This window comes from Pseudophryne corroboree, chromosome 5, assembly GCF_028390025.1.
Source record: "Pseudophryne corroboree isolate aPseCor3 chromosome 5, aPseCor3.hap2, whole genome shotgun sequence".
In the NCBI taxonomy this organism is placed as follows: Eukaryota; Metazoa; Chordata; class Amphibia; order Anura; family Myobatrachidae; genus Pseudophryne; species Pseudophryne corroboree.
The window spans coordinates 195,987,990-196,000,868 of record NC_086448.1 but is presented as its reverse complement, the minus strand read 5'-3'; the positions used below and the strand labels follow the sequence as shown (position 1 = coordinate 196,000,868).

The 12,879-nt window shown below is 41.1% G+C and overlaps 1 protein-coding gene across 1 annotated transcript in view; it reads right to left on the bottom strand.

The window, feature by feature from the left end:
- The window catches only part of SKAP2 (src kinase associated phosphoprotein 2), a 678,462-nt gene that overhangs the window by 399,033 nt on the left and 266,550 nt on the right, over window positions 1-12,879 (bottom strand). Inside the window, exon 4 of the mRNA XM_063921995.1 lies at window positions 10,503-10,604. Coding sequence (XP_063778065.1) covers window positions 10,503-10,604 — 102 coding nt within the window. The remainder of the gene's footprint in view (window positions 1-10,502; window positions 10,605-12,879) is intronic.

Sequence of the window (12,879 nt, the reverse complement as noted above, 5' to 3'; positions counted from 1 at the left end):
AGTGACAGTTCTGTACCACAAACCTGAGGTACCCTTGGTGAGAAGGGCAAATTGGGACATGGAGGTAAGCATCCTTGATGTCCAGAGACACCATATAGTCCCCTTCTTCCAGGTTCGCTATCACTGCTCTGAGTGACTCCATCTTGAACTTGAACCTTTTTATGTAAGTGTTCAAGGATTTCAGATTTAAAATGGGTCTCACCGAGCCGTCCGGCTTCGGTACCACAAACAGCGTGGAATAATACCCCTTTCCCTGTTGTAGGAGGGGTACCTTGATTATCACCTGCTGGGAATACAGCTTGTGAATGGCTTCCAATACCGCCTCCCTGTCGGGGGGAGACGTTGGTAAAGCAGACTTCAGGAACCGGCGAGGGGGAGACGTCTCGAATTCCAATTTGTACCCCTGAGATACTACCTGCAGGATCCAGGGGTCCACTTGCGAGTGAGCCCACTGCGCGCTGAAATTCTTGAGACGGGCCCCCACCGTGCCTGAGTCCGCCTGTAAGGCCCCAGCGTCATGCTGAGGACTTGGCAGAAGCGGGGGAGGGCTTCTGTTCGTGGGAAGAGGCTGTCTGCTGCAGTCTTTTTCCCCTTCCTCTGCCCCGGGGCAGATATGAGTGGCCTTTTGCCCGCTTGCCCTTATGGGGACGAAAGGACTGAGCCTGAAAAGACGGTATCTTTTTCTGCTGCGAGGTGACTTGGGGTAAAAAGGTGGATTTTCCAGCCGTTGCCGTGGCCACCAGGTCCGATAGACCGACCCCAAATAACTCCTCCCCTTTATACGGCAATACTTCCATATGCCGTTTGGAATCCGCATCCCCTGACCACTGTCGCGTCCATAATCCTCTTCTGGCAGAAATGGACATCGCACTTACTCTTGATGCCAGAGTGCAAATGTCCCTCTGTGCATCTCGCATATATAGAAATGCATCCTTTAAATGCTCTATAGTCAATAATATATTGTCCCTGTCCAGGGTATCAATATTTTCAGTCAGGGAATCCGACCAAGCCACCCCAGCACTGCACATCCAAGCTGAGGCGATTGCTGGTCGCAGTATAATACCAGTATGTGTGTATATACTTTTAAGGATATTTTCCAGCTTCCTATCAGCTGGTTCCTTGAGGGCGGCCGTATCAGGGGACGGTAACGCCACTTGTTTTGATAAGCGTGTGAGCGCCTTATCTACGCTAGGGGGTGTTTCCCAACGCGCCCTAACCTCTGGCGGGAAAGGGTATAATGCCAATAACTTTTTTGAAATTAGCAGTTTTTTATCGGGGGAAACCCACGCTTCATCACACACCTCATTTAATTCATCTGATTCGGGAAAAACTACGGGTAGTTTTTTCACACCCCACATAATACCCTTTTTTGTGGTACTTGTAGTATCAGAAATGTTCAAAACCTCCTTCATTGCCGTGATCATGTAACGTGTGGCCCTACTGGAAAATACGTTTGTTTCCTCACCGTCGACACTGGAGTCAGTGTCCGTGTCTGTATCGACCTGAGGTAACGGGCGCTTTAGAGCCCCTGACGGTGTTTGAGACGCCTGTACAGGTATTAACTGATTTGCCGGCTGTCTCATGTCGTCAACAGTCTTTTGTAAAGTGCTGACACTATCACGTAATTCTTTCCATAAGACCATCCAGTCAGGTGTCGACTCCCTAGGGGGTGACATCACTAACACAGGCAATTGCTCCGCCTCCACATCATTTTCCTCCTCATACATGTCGACACAACGTACCGACACACAGCACACACACAGGGAATGCTCTGATAGAGGACAGGACCCCACTAGCCCTTTGGGGAGACAGAGGGAGAGTTTGCCAGCACACACCAGAGCGCTATATATATACAGGGATAACCTTATATAAGTGTTTTTCCCTAATATAGCTGCTGTATATATTTATATGCCAATTTAGTGCCCCCCCTCTCTTGTTTTACCCTGTTTCTGTAGTGTTGACTGCAGGGGAGAGTCAGGGAGCCTTCCTCCAACGGAGCTGTGCGGAAAAAATGGCGCCAGTGTGCTGAGGAGATAGGCTCCGCCCCTTTTTCGGCGGCCTTTCTCCCGCTTTTTTATGTAAAAATAGGCAGGGGTTAAATACATCCATATAGCCCAGGAGCTATATGTGATGTATTTTTTGCCAAAAAAGGTGTTTTTATTGCGTCTCAGGGCGCCCCCCCCTCAGCGCCCTGCACCCTCAGTGACCGGAGTGTGAAGTGTGCTGAGAGCAATGGCGCACAGCTGCGGTGCTGTGCGCTACCTTAGTGAAGACAGGACGTCTTCTGCCGCCGATTTTCCGGACCTCTTCAGTCTTCTGGCTCTGTAAGGGGGACGGCGGCGCGGCTCCGGGACCCATCCATGGCTGGGCCTGTGATCGTCCCTCTGGAGCTTATGTCCAGTAGCCTAAGAAGCCCAATCCACTCTGCACGCAGGTGAGTTCGCTTCTTCTCCCCTTAGTCCCTCGATGCAGTGAGCCTGTTGCCAGCAGGTCTCACTGAAAATAAAAAAACCTATTTAAACTTTTACTCTAAGCAGCTCAGGAGAGCCACCTAGATTGCACCCTTCTCGTTCAGGCACAAAATCTTAACTGAGGCTTGGAGGAGGGTCATAGGGGGAGGAGCCAGTGCACACCAGGTAGTCCTAAAGCTTTTACTTTTGTGCCCAGTCTTCTGCGGAGCCGCTATTCCCCATGGTCCTTTCGGAGTCTCCAGCATCCACTAGGACGTTAGAGAAATGACTTAAACAATTAAGTGATTTTATTGAAGGCAGGTAAAGCTGTATTCACTGTTATATACACTGGTTGATGGAGAGAAGCTTGAGCGGAGCTGCGCGGGGCGTCATACAGCTCACCAGCTGGTGAATGTATGTAGGTACTGAGTAGTTGTGCAGGAAGACCGGCACTATCCGCTCAGCAAGGGTATGCAAAACAAAGAGGCGCTGCGCTGAAGAGGAGCTCTCCCGTTCTGCTACCCTGCTGTTGCTGCCGGCTGCTGCTGCGTCTGTAACACTGTATGAAAGTATGACGTCATTGCGCACCGCACAGCATTTCAGCGGCGCTACTACTGTACAGGGGGCGTAACTGACCACACCCCTTTATGAAGCCACGCCCCTATTTCCTGCCCGGAGCGCAAAAAGGCCTAGAACCGGCCCTGCCTGTACTGTGAAGAGATGGCGTGTGCATGCGCATGGCATTTGTTCACCTGCTGCATGTGTGCTCCCCAGCTCCCCCCCCTGCAGGACACTGCAGCCCATGTGTGGTATATCGGACAGTCCTGGAGAAACAGTACTGCCCTGCTGAAAGCGACACAGTTGGGAGGTATGCATTTATATAGAACCCCTAAAACTGCTGTTAGTGTCTAAAAAGTAATTTTACTTGCAAAGCAAACTCGTTGTACACAAATAAACAATGCTACATACTCATTTGAGGAAGGTGTCATAAAAAATAAATCCTGTATTTGCATCTCCTAATCTTCACATTTTTCATGCTCCAAACCACTTGGGTATTTATTAACTGCACTATCTGGCCATTAACTGTAATGTGTTTCCATTGTGTAATATAACTTTGTCAATTTCAGGAAATATCAACACCAATCATACTCCAGCACTATAAAACCCAGGAACGTTATGGAGAGGGAACTGCAGCCAACGTGAAGGAGTTGCAGCTTGATACATGTGTATGCCACAGACTCTGAATAGGTCACACAAATGCTACATTTTATTTTAGACGCATTTTGCTCTTCTATTTACCTGTAGTTCTTAAGGCCCAGAGTGAGCACAGCGCAGTCACATAAACTACGCTGTGTTTGGAAGAGGGCTTTCTATTAGAACAGAGATTTTCAACCTTTTACAACTCGCGGCACACTGAACAAGATTTAAATATTGCCAAGGCACAATCAAATATAATGGTGATGCATGGTGCAGTTGCGTGTCCTAGGATGTCATGTCGCAGCTTCTCCATAGGTAACGCCTGAGCCACATCTGAGAAATCCAAAAGAGCCCAACACTGCCCGGGCCCAAAATTAGAACTGGCTCTGCAACCACTAAACCCACCAGTATTGATCGTTCCAGGGCCTCAGTAGCTGCAAAACACTGACGGGCCTGTCTCTGCTTCTATGGCGGCACACCTGGAGACTGCTCAGGACACACTAGTGTGCCACGGCACAGTGATTGAAAAACACTGTATTAGAAGATCCCATCCTTTCTATTTTATTTTATTTTACCTCTTCCAACCAAAACTACATTTTTATTTTTGGGTGGAATTTTGACTGAGGAACATTCTCATAAACTAGTTTATGTTGTGTCTTTTATCATTAATATTAGCCAGAGAGCAAGTCCGTACTTAATAAAACTACCAGCTGATTAATCAAGGTTCTAGCCCTCTACTGAAATTATAACAGGCATTAAAAAGGCAGCCATTACAGATTCTGTATAGAAATGTTTAGTCTCCCTGCCCTGGCAGTTTAGCACATTCATATAACTATACTGTTAGTTTAAGTGTAATTTATTCTTTTCAAATGAGAGATATAGCCTTAAGTGGTGTAGTGGAGTAGTCTATAAATAGTGACATATTTTGTACGTAATATCAGGACAGAACGGCTAAAACAAATGCGGGAACTAAAAACCCAAAAGTCTGTTCTTTTCTGAGATATATTGTGTTGTTTATCATTCGGCCCTTTCTGTCCGTTCTCTTTTTTCTAAAAAAACAGAAATGCAGATTCATTAACTGTGTGGTTTTCCAAGCTCGATTTTCAAGGCAGCCGAACAGTCCGGGCTTTAAGGATATTCATGCTTAAGAATGAGTGACTTAATTAGTACATCGGCTTAATTATATCATCTGCGCCAAACATGGATTTCCTTGCAGCCTGGACTGTTAAGGTGTCTTGAGGACTGAGTTTAGGAAACACTGCATCAACTCAATATATTTCATTAACCGTGCATAATGTTTAATAGAAAATCTGTAAAGTCAATCTGCTCACAGTTTAATTTGTTTCACCTACTCTCAATATGGCCATACCTGTAAGATCTAGTTATCCAGATCTATGTCTAAATTGGCTACAAACATGCCATACTGGATAGATCTGGTCATGTACTGAATACTGTTGAAACCCATGAGGGCAAATAACTGTGGGCCTAATTCAGACCTGATCGCTTGCTAGGAGTTTTTTGCACTGCTGCGAACAGATAGTCGCCGCCCATAGGGGAGTGTATTTTTGCTTTGCAAGTATGCGTATGCATGTGTAGCAGAACTGTACAAACAGATCTTGTGCAGTTTCTGAGTTGCCCAGGACTTAGCCGTTGCAATCACTTCAGCCTGTCCGGGACCGGAACTGACGTCAGACACCCGCCCTTCAAACGCTGGGACACGCCTGCATTTTTCCAACCACTCCCAGAAAACGGTCAGTTGACACCCACAAACGGCTTCTTCCTGTCAATCTCCTTGCGAACGTCCGCGCGAATGGTTTCTTCGCACGAACCCATCGCTGAGCGGCGATCCGCTTTGTACCTGTGTGACGCGCCTACGCATTGCGGTGCATACGCATGCGCAGTTCTGACCTGTTCGCAGCCTTGCAAAAAACGCTAGCGAACGATCAGGTCTGAATTACCCCCTGTGTACATATATAACGATTTAGCATTTTTGCCAAAAAAACTCTTAACATCTATATGGATTTTGATAGTCATCGACACATGATGCGGGTGGTTAGTGGAAATTCACACACACAATGAGTTCAGTCTTTATTTTCCAAGTTACATACCAAAATCATGATGTGGTAAGCTTTGGGCGTTCTCACTCAACATGGCTTAGGTCTGACTACATAACATATCTACTGTAGATGTATGGCTAGGAATTAATAGTTGATCTGCACAATCTGATTCGGTTATCTCTTCAAGTCCGAGCTCTACAGTTCAAAGCTTACGTGTTTTACACTGAATAATTCCTGCTCCGTCATGGTCGTGACAAAACACACACTCGTTCAACCAGTCCAAGCAATGGAAGGTGTCCAAACATGCTGTGATTCTGCTGACCAAATGACTGCACTTGACCGTGTGAGCAATCATAAGACTAATGCACCGTAGTATCCAGCTGTTGGGACCCTTGGACACATATCTGGCCATTTGGTGTTGATCACAAGATAGCATTTGTTATTAGGAATGACATATGGAGTAAGGATGAAATATGTTTAATATAGTTTTTGTTGCATGGCTTCTGCTTAAATTATTGTAGAAAAACAAACAAACTCCTCAATGTCAGTAAAGCAACATAAATAGTCATTCAGTGTCCCAGTCAGTCAATGTCCTAAAGACTGGCAATTGCTTTTTCTCTAGAATAGTAAAATTCAAAATAAACAGATAAATATAAATCTCAACATTGACATGAACTGCACAAGAAGTGAGCAGCCACAGACCTGGCAGACTGGGAAAGGTCTATGCTTGCCATGTCATTTTAACTCTTGAAAGAACACTGCCCAGCATGGGGGTAGCAGCCGGACTGCAGCCTGTCTCTGGTTATCTACCAGTTACATCCCTCCCTCTGTGAATTCACCACTCATCATAAGCAAATATATCACATAATTAGAGCCATTGCAGCCAGTGAGGGATAACTAATGGCAAGTAAAAAGGACATTTGTTTCTATAAAAGATGAAACTTCCCGGAAGATCAACCATCTAGTTACAACGTGGTTCATTGTTGTCTGCAACTTTATTTATTCATTTATATATTTATTGACAGGGCGGCTGCTGTTAGCCTTATTGATATGGTGCAATGCTATGAGTCCCTAGATGTCTAACCGCATCATTTTCCTGAGCTATCACCAGTATATCAGTGTAAAACTCCTTTTTTTACTTTTTATTGAATATTTTAATACTCTAGTATCATGTTGGTTGTTCAGTTTTTTAACCAAGCTACAGTCCAGGTTTATATACAGTGTATAGAAAGGGCTAAGATAAAATCTTTAGAAAAAACTACATTACTGTGTCTATATTTTTAAACAAAATCTGTCTGGCATTAGTGTGTGTGTGTGTGTGTGGGGGGGGGGGGGGGGGGGGAAGGGGGGGAGGTGGGTGGGGGGGGGTAGTTTAATATTTTAAAGTAATGTAATAGAATGACGTCATTCATCTACAAGAGATGGTTTTCATTAGATTTATTTGAATTAATAAGAGGCTGTTCCAGTGTATGTTTCTGTGTATGTAATCAGAATTACAGTCATTATTTGTACTAAAAGTAGATAAAAAAAAGAACAGATGAGCTTTCCATCTAATGCAAAATGTCAACGTCATTTTTGGTAATCTGAGTTTTCTAATGTGGCATAAGATACATTTATAATGTGGCATAAGATATTTATTTTATGCATTTGCACAAATCCATATTTGCAACTGTTGTTGTTGTTATTATTATTATTATTATTATAATCAACATCAATACTAATGAAACATTTTAGGAAACTGTACCGCTTCACGGCAAACAGCTGAAACCTTACAGTCCTTTCTCTTAGTGTCATTTTAGAGCGCAAAACATTTAAAAAACAGAAAAGCCTCTCATTCTGTGCTTGTTATTAATGTTAACCACTGACCGTCAGTACTAAAATACTAATATTGCAATGCTAATGTTGCTATTGAGAACTGTCATCTAGATGTCAGCTACGCAGCACATCGATAAGTGCAGGGAAACAAATAGGAGCTCTACTCTGAAATCAATTATCTTACCTCTTTTGTAGAACACCTTTCAAACAACTGGTATTATTGAAGAGACATGACTATAGAATCCCCATCAGTTTCGCTGACAAATTGGTGACCACTTTAGTCCCTTATTGAAATTCCATTAATCTCTAGCATCAAGGTGCAATGTGAAAATCGCAACTTCTCTTCTAAAGCCTGTTATCAGCTCACAATAACCTGCACATGAACTTTGCTTGATGCATGCATGAACTTATGATTTTGCCATCAATCAGGTACTCTAGTAGGGAATATTTATATATCTAAAAATTATTATATATGTAATAAATAAACATTTGTTATATATAATTGTACTATTTGTATGCAGTTAAGTGTATATTTTTTCCTTTGCTCAGAACCATGTAAAACCAATCATTTTACAACCCAGGCTGTGATAATTGCTACTAGCAATCAAGTCTAGGCATCACTGAACTGAAGTGTGCTCGGATTTCATTAGAAGATATAACTTATTTGACTTTCCTACGGTACCTAATAATCCATAAAGGAACCAAAACACATATGGCTTCGGGGAATAACTAGAAAATTAGGTGGCCATTGGGGAACCAGATGAACTTTTGAACCAGAGGAACAGTGAGGGAGAAATATGAAACAGAACGAGAGATTCCTAATGCATATAGAAATATAGGGATGTGACCTTTTATGGTACCTTGATAATTACATTAGCATTATGAAAAATACTTATCATGTTTAGCGTTCTTAATCTATCAGCTCATATACTTTTGTTGGTGTGAACCACAAAGACGAAGTCAAAGGGACAAAACAACAATAAGATTTAATAACAGACCTTGCTGTGACCTGGGCTAATTTAGTTTCACTCATTGTTAAAACTCTCTCTGCTCTGGTAGAGTTAACAGAAAATTGCATAGCTTTTAAAGAATTAATACAAGAAAAAGACAAAAAAAATGAACTTCAGGATAAATCTGTTCCTTTCAACCAAGGCGTATGTTTAAAATGAATTGAATTTCATTAACTTATTTGCTTTAAAAGGGTCATTTACGTGATACAATAGTAACAACATGCGCCAAATGGATCACTAAAAAGACTTTTTCCATGTTTCTACTCCTTAGTTTGCAGCAGAAATAAAATAGATCAGTATTGACTTTATTTTCAAATCATATCTTTTTAAAATTGTCAAATAAATATGCATTTAATCCCTTCTTTTCTGAATATTTTCCAGCAAGAATTTAGGCAGCCATTTTATGTTAGTTTTAGCTTACTTACCCAGTAAAATAAAAGTGTTTAATTCCTAGTAAAAAATAAATCATATTTGACGATAACAAGATGGAACATACTATCTGCCCTCAAACATAGGGGTGAAGTTTTGCGGATGCATTTCTATGAATCTTCGAGTACAGTATTTATTATACATGCATGCAATTCACTTATCCCTGTTCTACAATAGACATCATTTTATACCCTATAAAGGCAATTTATGTATCCAACGGGAATGGTCTGGATAACATAAAACCTTGAGTGCTGTGTTGCAGGAAGCATATATTAGTTTGGCAATTGTACTTAGAGCCGAAGTGGTCCTGCTTGATCATCATATCATGTCACAAAGTATTGGTCATTGATAACTTTATAACCAACTTATAATGCTTTCATTCAATGCATGTAATTAAATCGCAGGAGCGCATATACGATGCCCATGGAAGTTATTGCACAACATAATTTGCTAAATATTCCTAAATGGTTCTTCATATACAACATCATCAATTATTGCTGTTTACAAAAAATAAAAATAAAATGTCAAGGCAATAACTTTGTGTCATAAAGTATTATTATTGTTCTCTGACTATGGAAGTATAGTTTTGAATTCTATAAAAATAACTGGGATTTTTTTTTTTTTTTTTTTATTAACATAATAATAGAAGGTCTTTGCATTTAAAAATGTGACAATTTGAAATCATTGCCCTACAGATGAGAGGCACGATTTAGAAGGTGTTTTATTCCAGAGAGGCTTTATTATCTCGCTTCAAAGCTGAGCACTGTACTTGGAAATTCACATCACTTTTTGGGTAAAGGATTAAAAAAATTATATGAAAAGAAATTACCGTTATAAAAATATATATTTTGATATATGTAAGTACATTGCTTTCAAATGTAATAAAGTATCACATTATTGGCAATTATTATAGAAATACAGTTTTTTTTCTTTAGTTTGGCGCTTCAAAAACAAATACTGAAAAATGTACATACATATATTTTGGATTTTATTTCTAAAAAACCGCAAGTACACGTCATAATATTCTGTGACAAATCTAAAATATTTGTAAGTGCATTTTGCCTTCATTGCTAAATCTTTTTAATTGCAGTATTTATGTTTTAAAATAGATGTAATTATTTCCACTGTTTCACATTTTACACAGCAGCTGCAGATTGTCCAATTAAAACACATTTTAAAAACTGATATTAACATAAGGGGAAGTAACACAGTCTATTCATAAATAAAAAGATTTCATTGTTTTAATGAATTCCTTAATGTGAGGAATTTATGGGAAAGCAGACGTGTATAACCCCAAACTAAACTCTACAGATCTATTTTATTAGTAACTTTTGCAGTGAAGAAAAAAGAATCTCTCACTCTAATATTACAAGCGCCACTAGAGAGAGCTCTTCATTTCCTAAAAGATTCAGCGTGAGAGAAAAGAATGAGTCGTTGCCTTATATTTTTGTCTTTTGCTGAAACCCTATAGTTTTATTTTTGCCAATCCCATTGCATCCATTTGTAGAAGAACACAATATATTGTATGATAAATAGAAACATACCATCAGAGGGCAACTCATCATCCTTATCTCGATCCGAAGCAAGGGAAGATGTGTCCGGGGGATGAGGAAACCCTTCGAACTCATCCAGATCCTCTGGCTCTCCTGGACAAAAAAAAAAAAGCATATGACAAGTGATTACTACTTGTATAATAAGTTCAGAAAAAGGGGAAAGGGGCCTGGTTTCTCCTATATATTTTCAGTATCATTTAATAATACCATCCAGTCGTGTTTGTAGATTTTGAATTTCATTTACATAACTGTGATTTGAAAGCATTCAGAAATAATTGTAAAATCTAAAATAAAGTATAACTAACATATATTGTACATTTCTACATGAGAGAGAGAGAGAGAGAGAGAGAGAGAGAGAGAGTTTTCATACAATGACCACATTAATGAACTTAAGGGTGTCCTGATCTCATTTTGTTTGCGTGTCTGTTTACTTTTGTTTGTTACAGGAGAATAGATATGCTAGACAGAGTATAATACCTTTCTACACACACTATGAACGTACTTTATACTTTAGGATTTGAAGCTATCGTTGGTGCATAGTTGGAGTATTGTCACACATGAAAAACTGACATGGGAAGACTTTATGAGAAATTCAAAATACACCTTTTGTATACAAGAGAAGCAACTGGTAACCAAATTAGACTCTGTTCTTGAATCCCATTATAACTTCTGGATCACTCACAGAATTGAGAAAAAAACAGTTTAATCTTCTCTAATCATAAAATGTCATTCATACTTGCTCTGTCATTGATCACCCAATGTATTTGTACACTTCCAGCTTTATACTTTTGCTCCACCCACCGCGAAATGCAGTGCCTTTTAATCCAGCTCAGGCTTCCAGTCTTAAATCCCTTGCATTTTAAAAAAAACTCACCAAGGCAGTCGGGGGAAGTGAGGGCAAAAACCTCTTATCCCCTGTAACCATCTAAATATCTTGTTTTCAGGCTCACCGTTTTCAAATAGGAGACAAATAGAAGTGGTACCTAACAGACGGCCCTGTGCTTGGAAGTACATATCTGTCAATTCTAACTCTGTGATTGACATCCCCAGAGCCAACAAACTCAACATGAAGAAAACTGCAAGCCCTCTGGTATGCCCAATCAGGTCCATCCTTTATAATGACACATTTATAAAAAAACAAGACTACTACAATTGCTGACCTCACTGAATCTTGAGCTCTCGCCTGTATTACAGAGACTTGGCTAGTTGAAAATGCTGCACCTATCTTGGAAGCTCCAGTTCCAACAAATTACTCTATCATTCAAAACCCATACTGAACTGCAGAAGAGGCAGGGTGGCCTTCTGCTTTAAAAAAAACACTTAAACTTAGTGTCTACCCAATGGAAATGACTCACTCATTTGAGTGCATCGCTGACCAGAGTTCACAGAATTAGGTTTCAGAGTACTTCTCATTTACCGCCCCCCTGAGATGGAAATATATTTATACAAGAGTTTGCAGATATTGTTGCTGGACTAGTTCTGAAGCTTAAAAGATGGCTGATTCCTGGGGATTTCAATGCATGGGTCGATGATGAGCTCTCATGCCTTGGCCACGACTTCCTGTGCAAAATGAATGCTCTGGGACTCACACCAGTCATTCCCTATGCTACACATAGAAGGGGTCACACTCTTGATCTTGTCTTCCAGATTGGGTTAGAAGTCTCTGATCTAAAAATAAACCCAGTCACATGGTCAGACCAACTCTCAATATGGTCTCAGTAATCACCACTCAAAAATAAGAATTTACTTACCGATAATTCTATTTCTCGTAGTCCGTAGTGGATGCTGGGAACTCCGTAAGGACCATGGGGGGGATAGCGGCTCCGCAGGAGACTGGGCACAAAAGTAAAGCTTTAGGACTACCTGGTGTGCACTGGCTCCTCCCCCTATGACCCTCCTCCAAGCCTCAGTTAGGATACTGTGCCCGGACGAGCGTACACAATAAGGAAGGATTTTGAATCCCGGGTAAGACTCATACCAGCCACACCAATCACACCGTACAACCTGTGATCTGAACCCACTTAACAGCATGATAACAGAGGAGCCTCTGAAAAGATGGCTCACAACAATAATAACCCGATTTTTGTAACAATAACTATGTACAAGTATTGCAGACAATCCGTACTTGGGATGGGCGCCCAGCATCCACTACGGACTACGAGAAATAGAATTATCGGTAAGTAAATTCTTATTTTCTCTGACGTCCTAGTGGATACTGGGAACTCCGTAAGGACCAAGGGGATTATACCAAAGCTCCCAAACGGGCGGGAGAGTGCGGATGACTCTGCAGCACCGAATGAGAGAACTCCAGGTCCTCCTCAGCCAGGGTATCAAATTTGTAGAATTTAGCAAACGTGTTTGCCCCTGA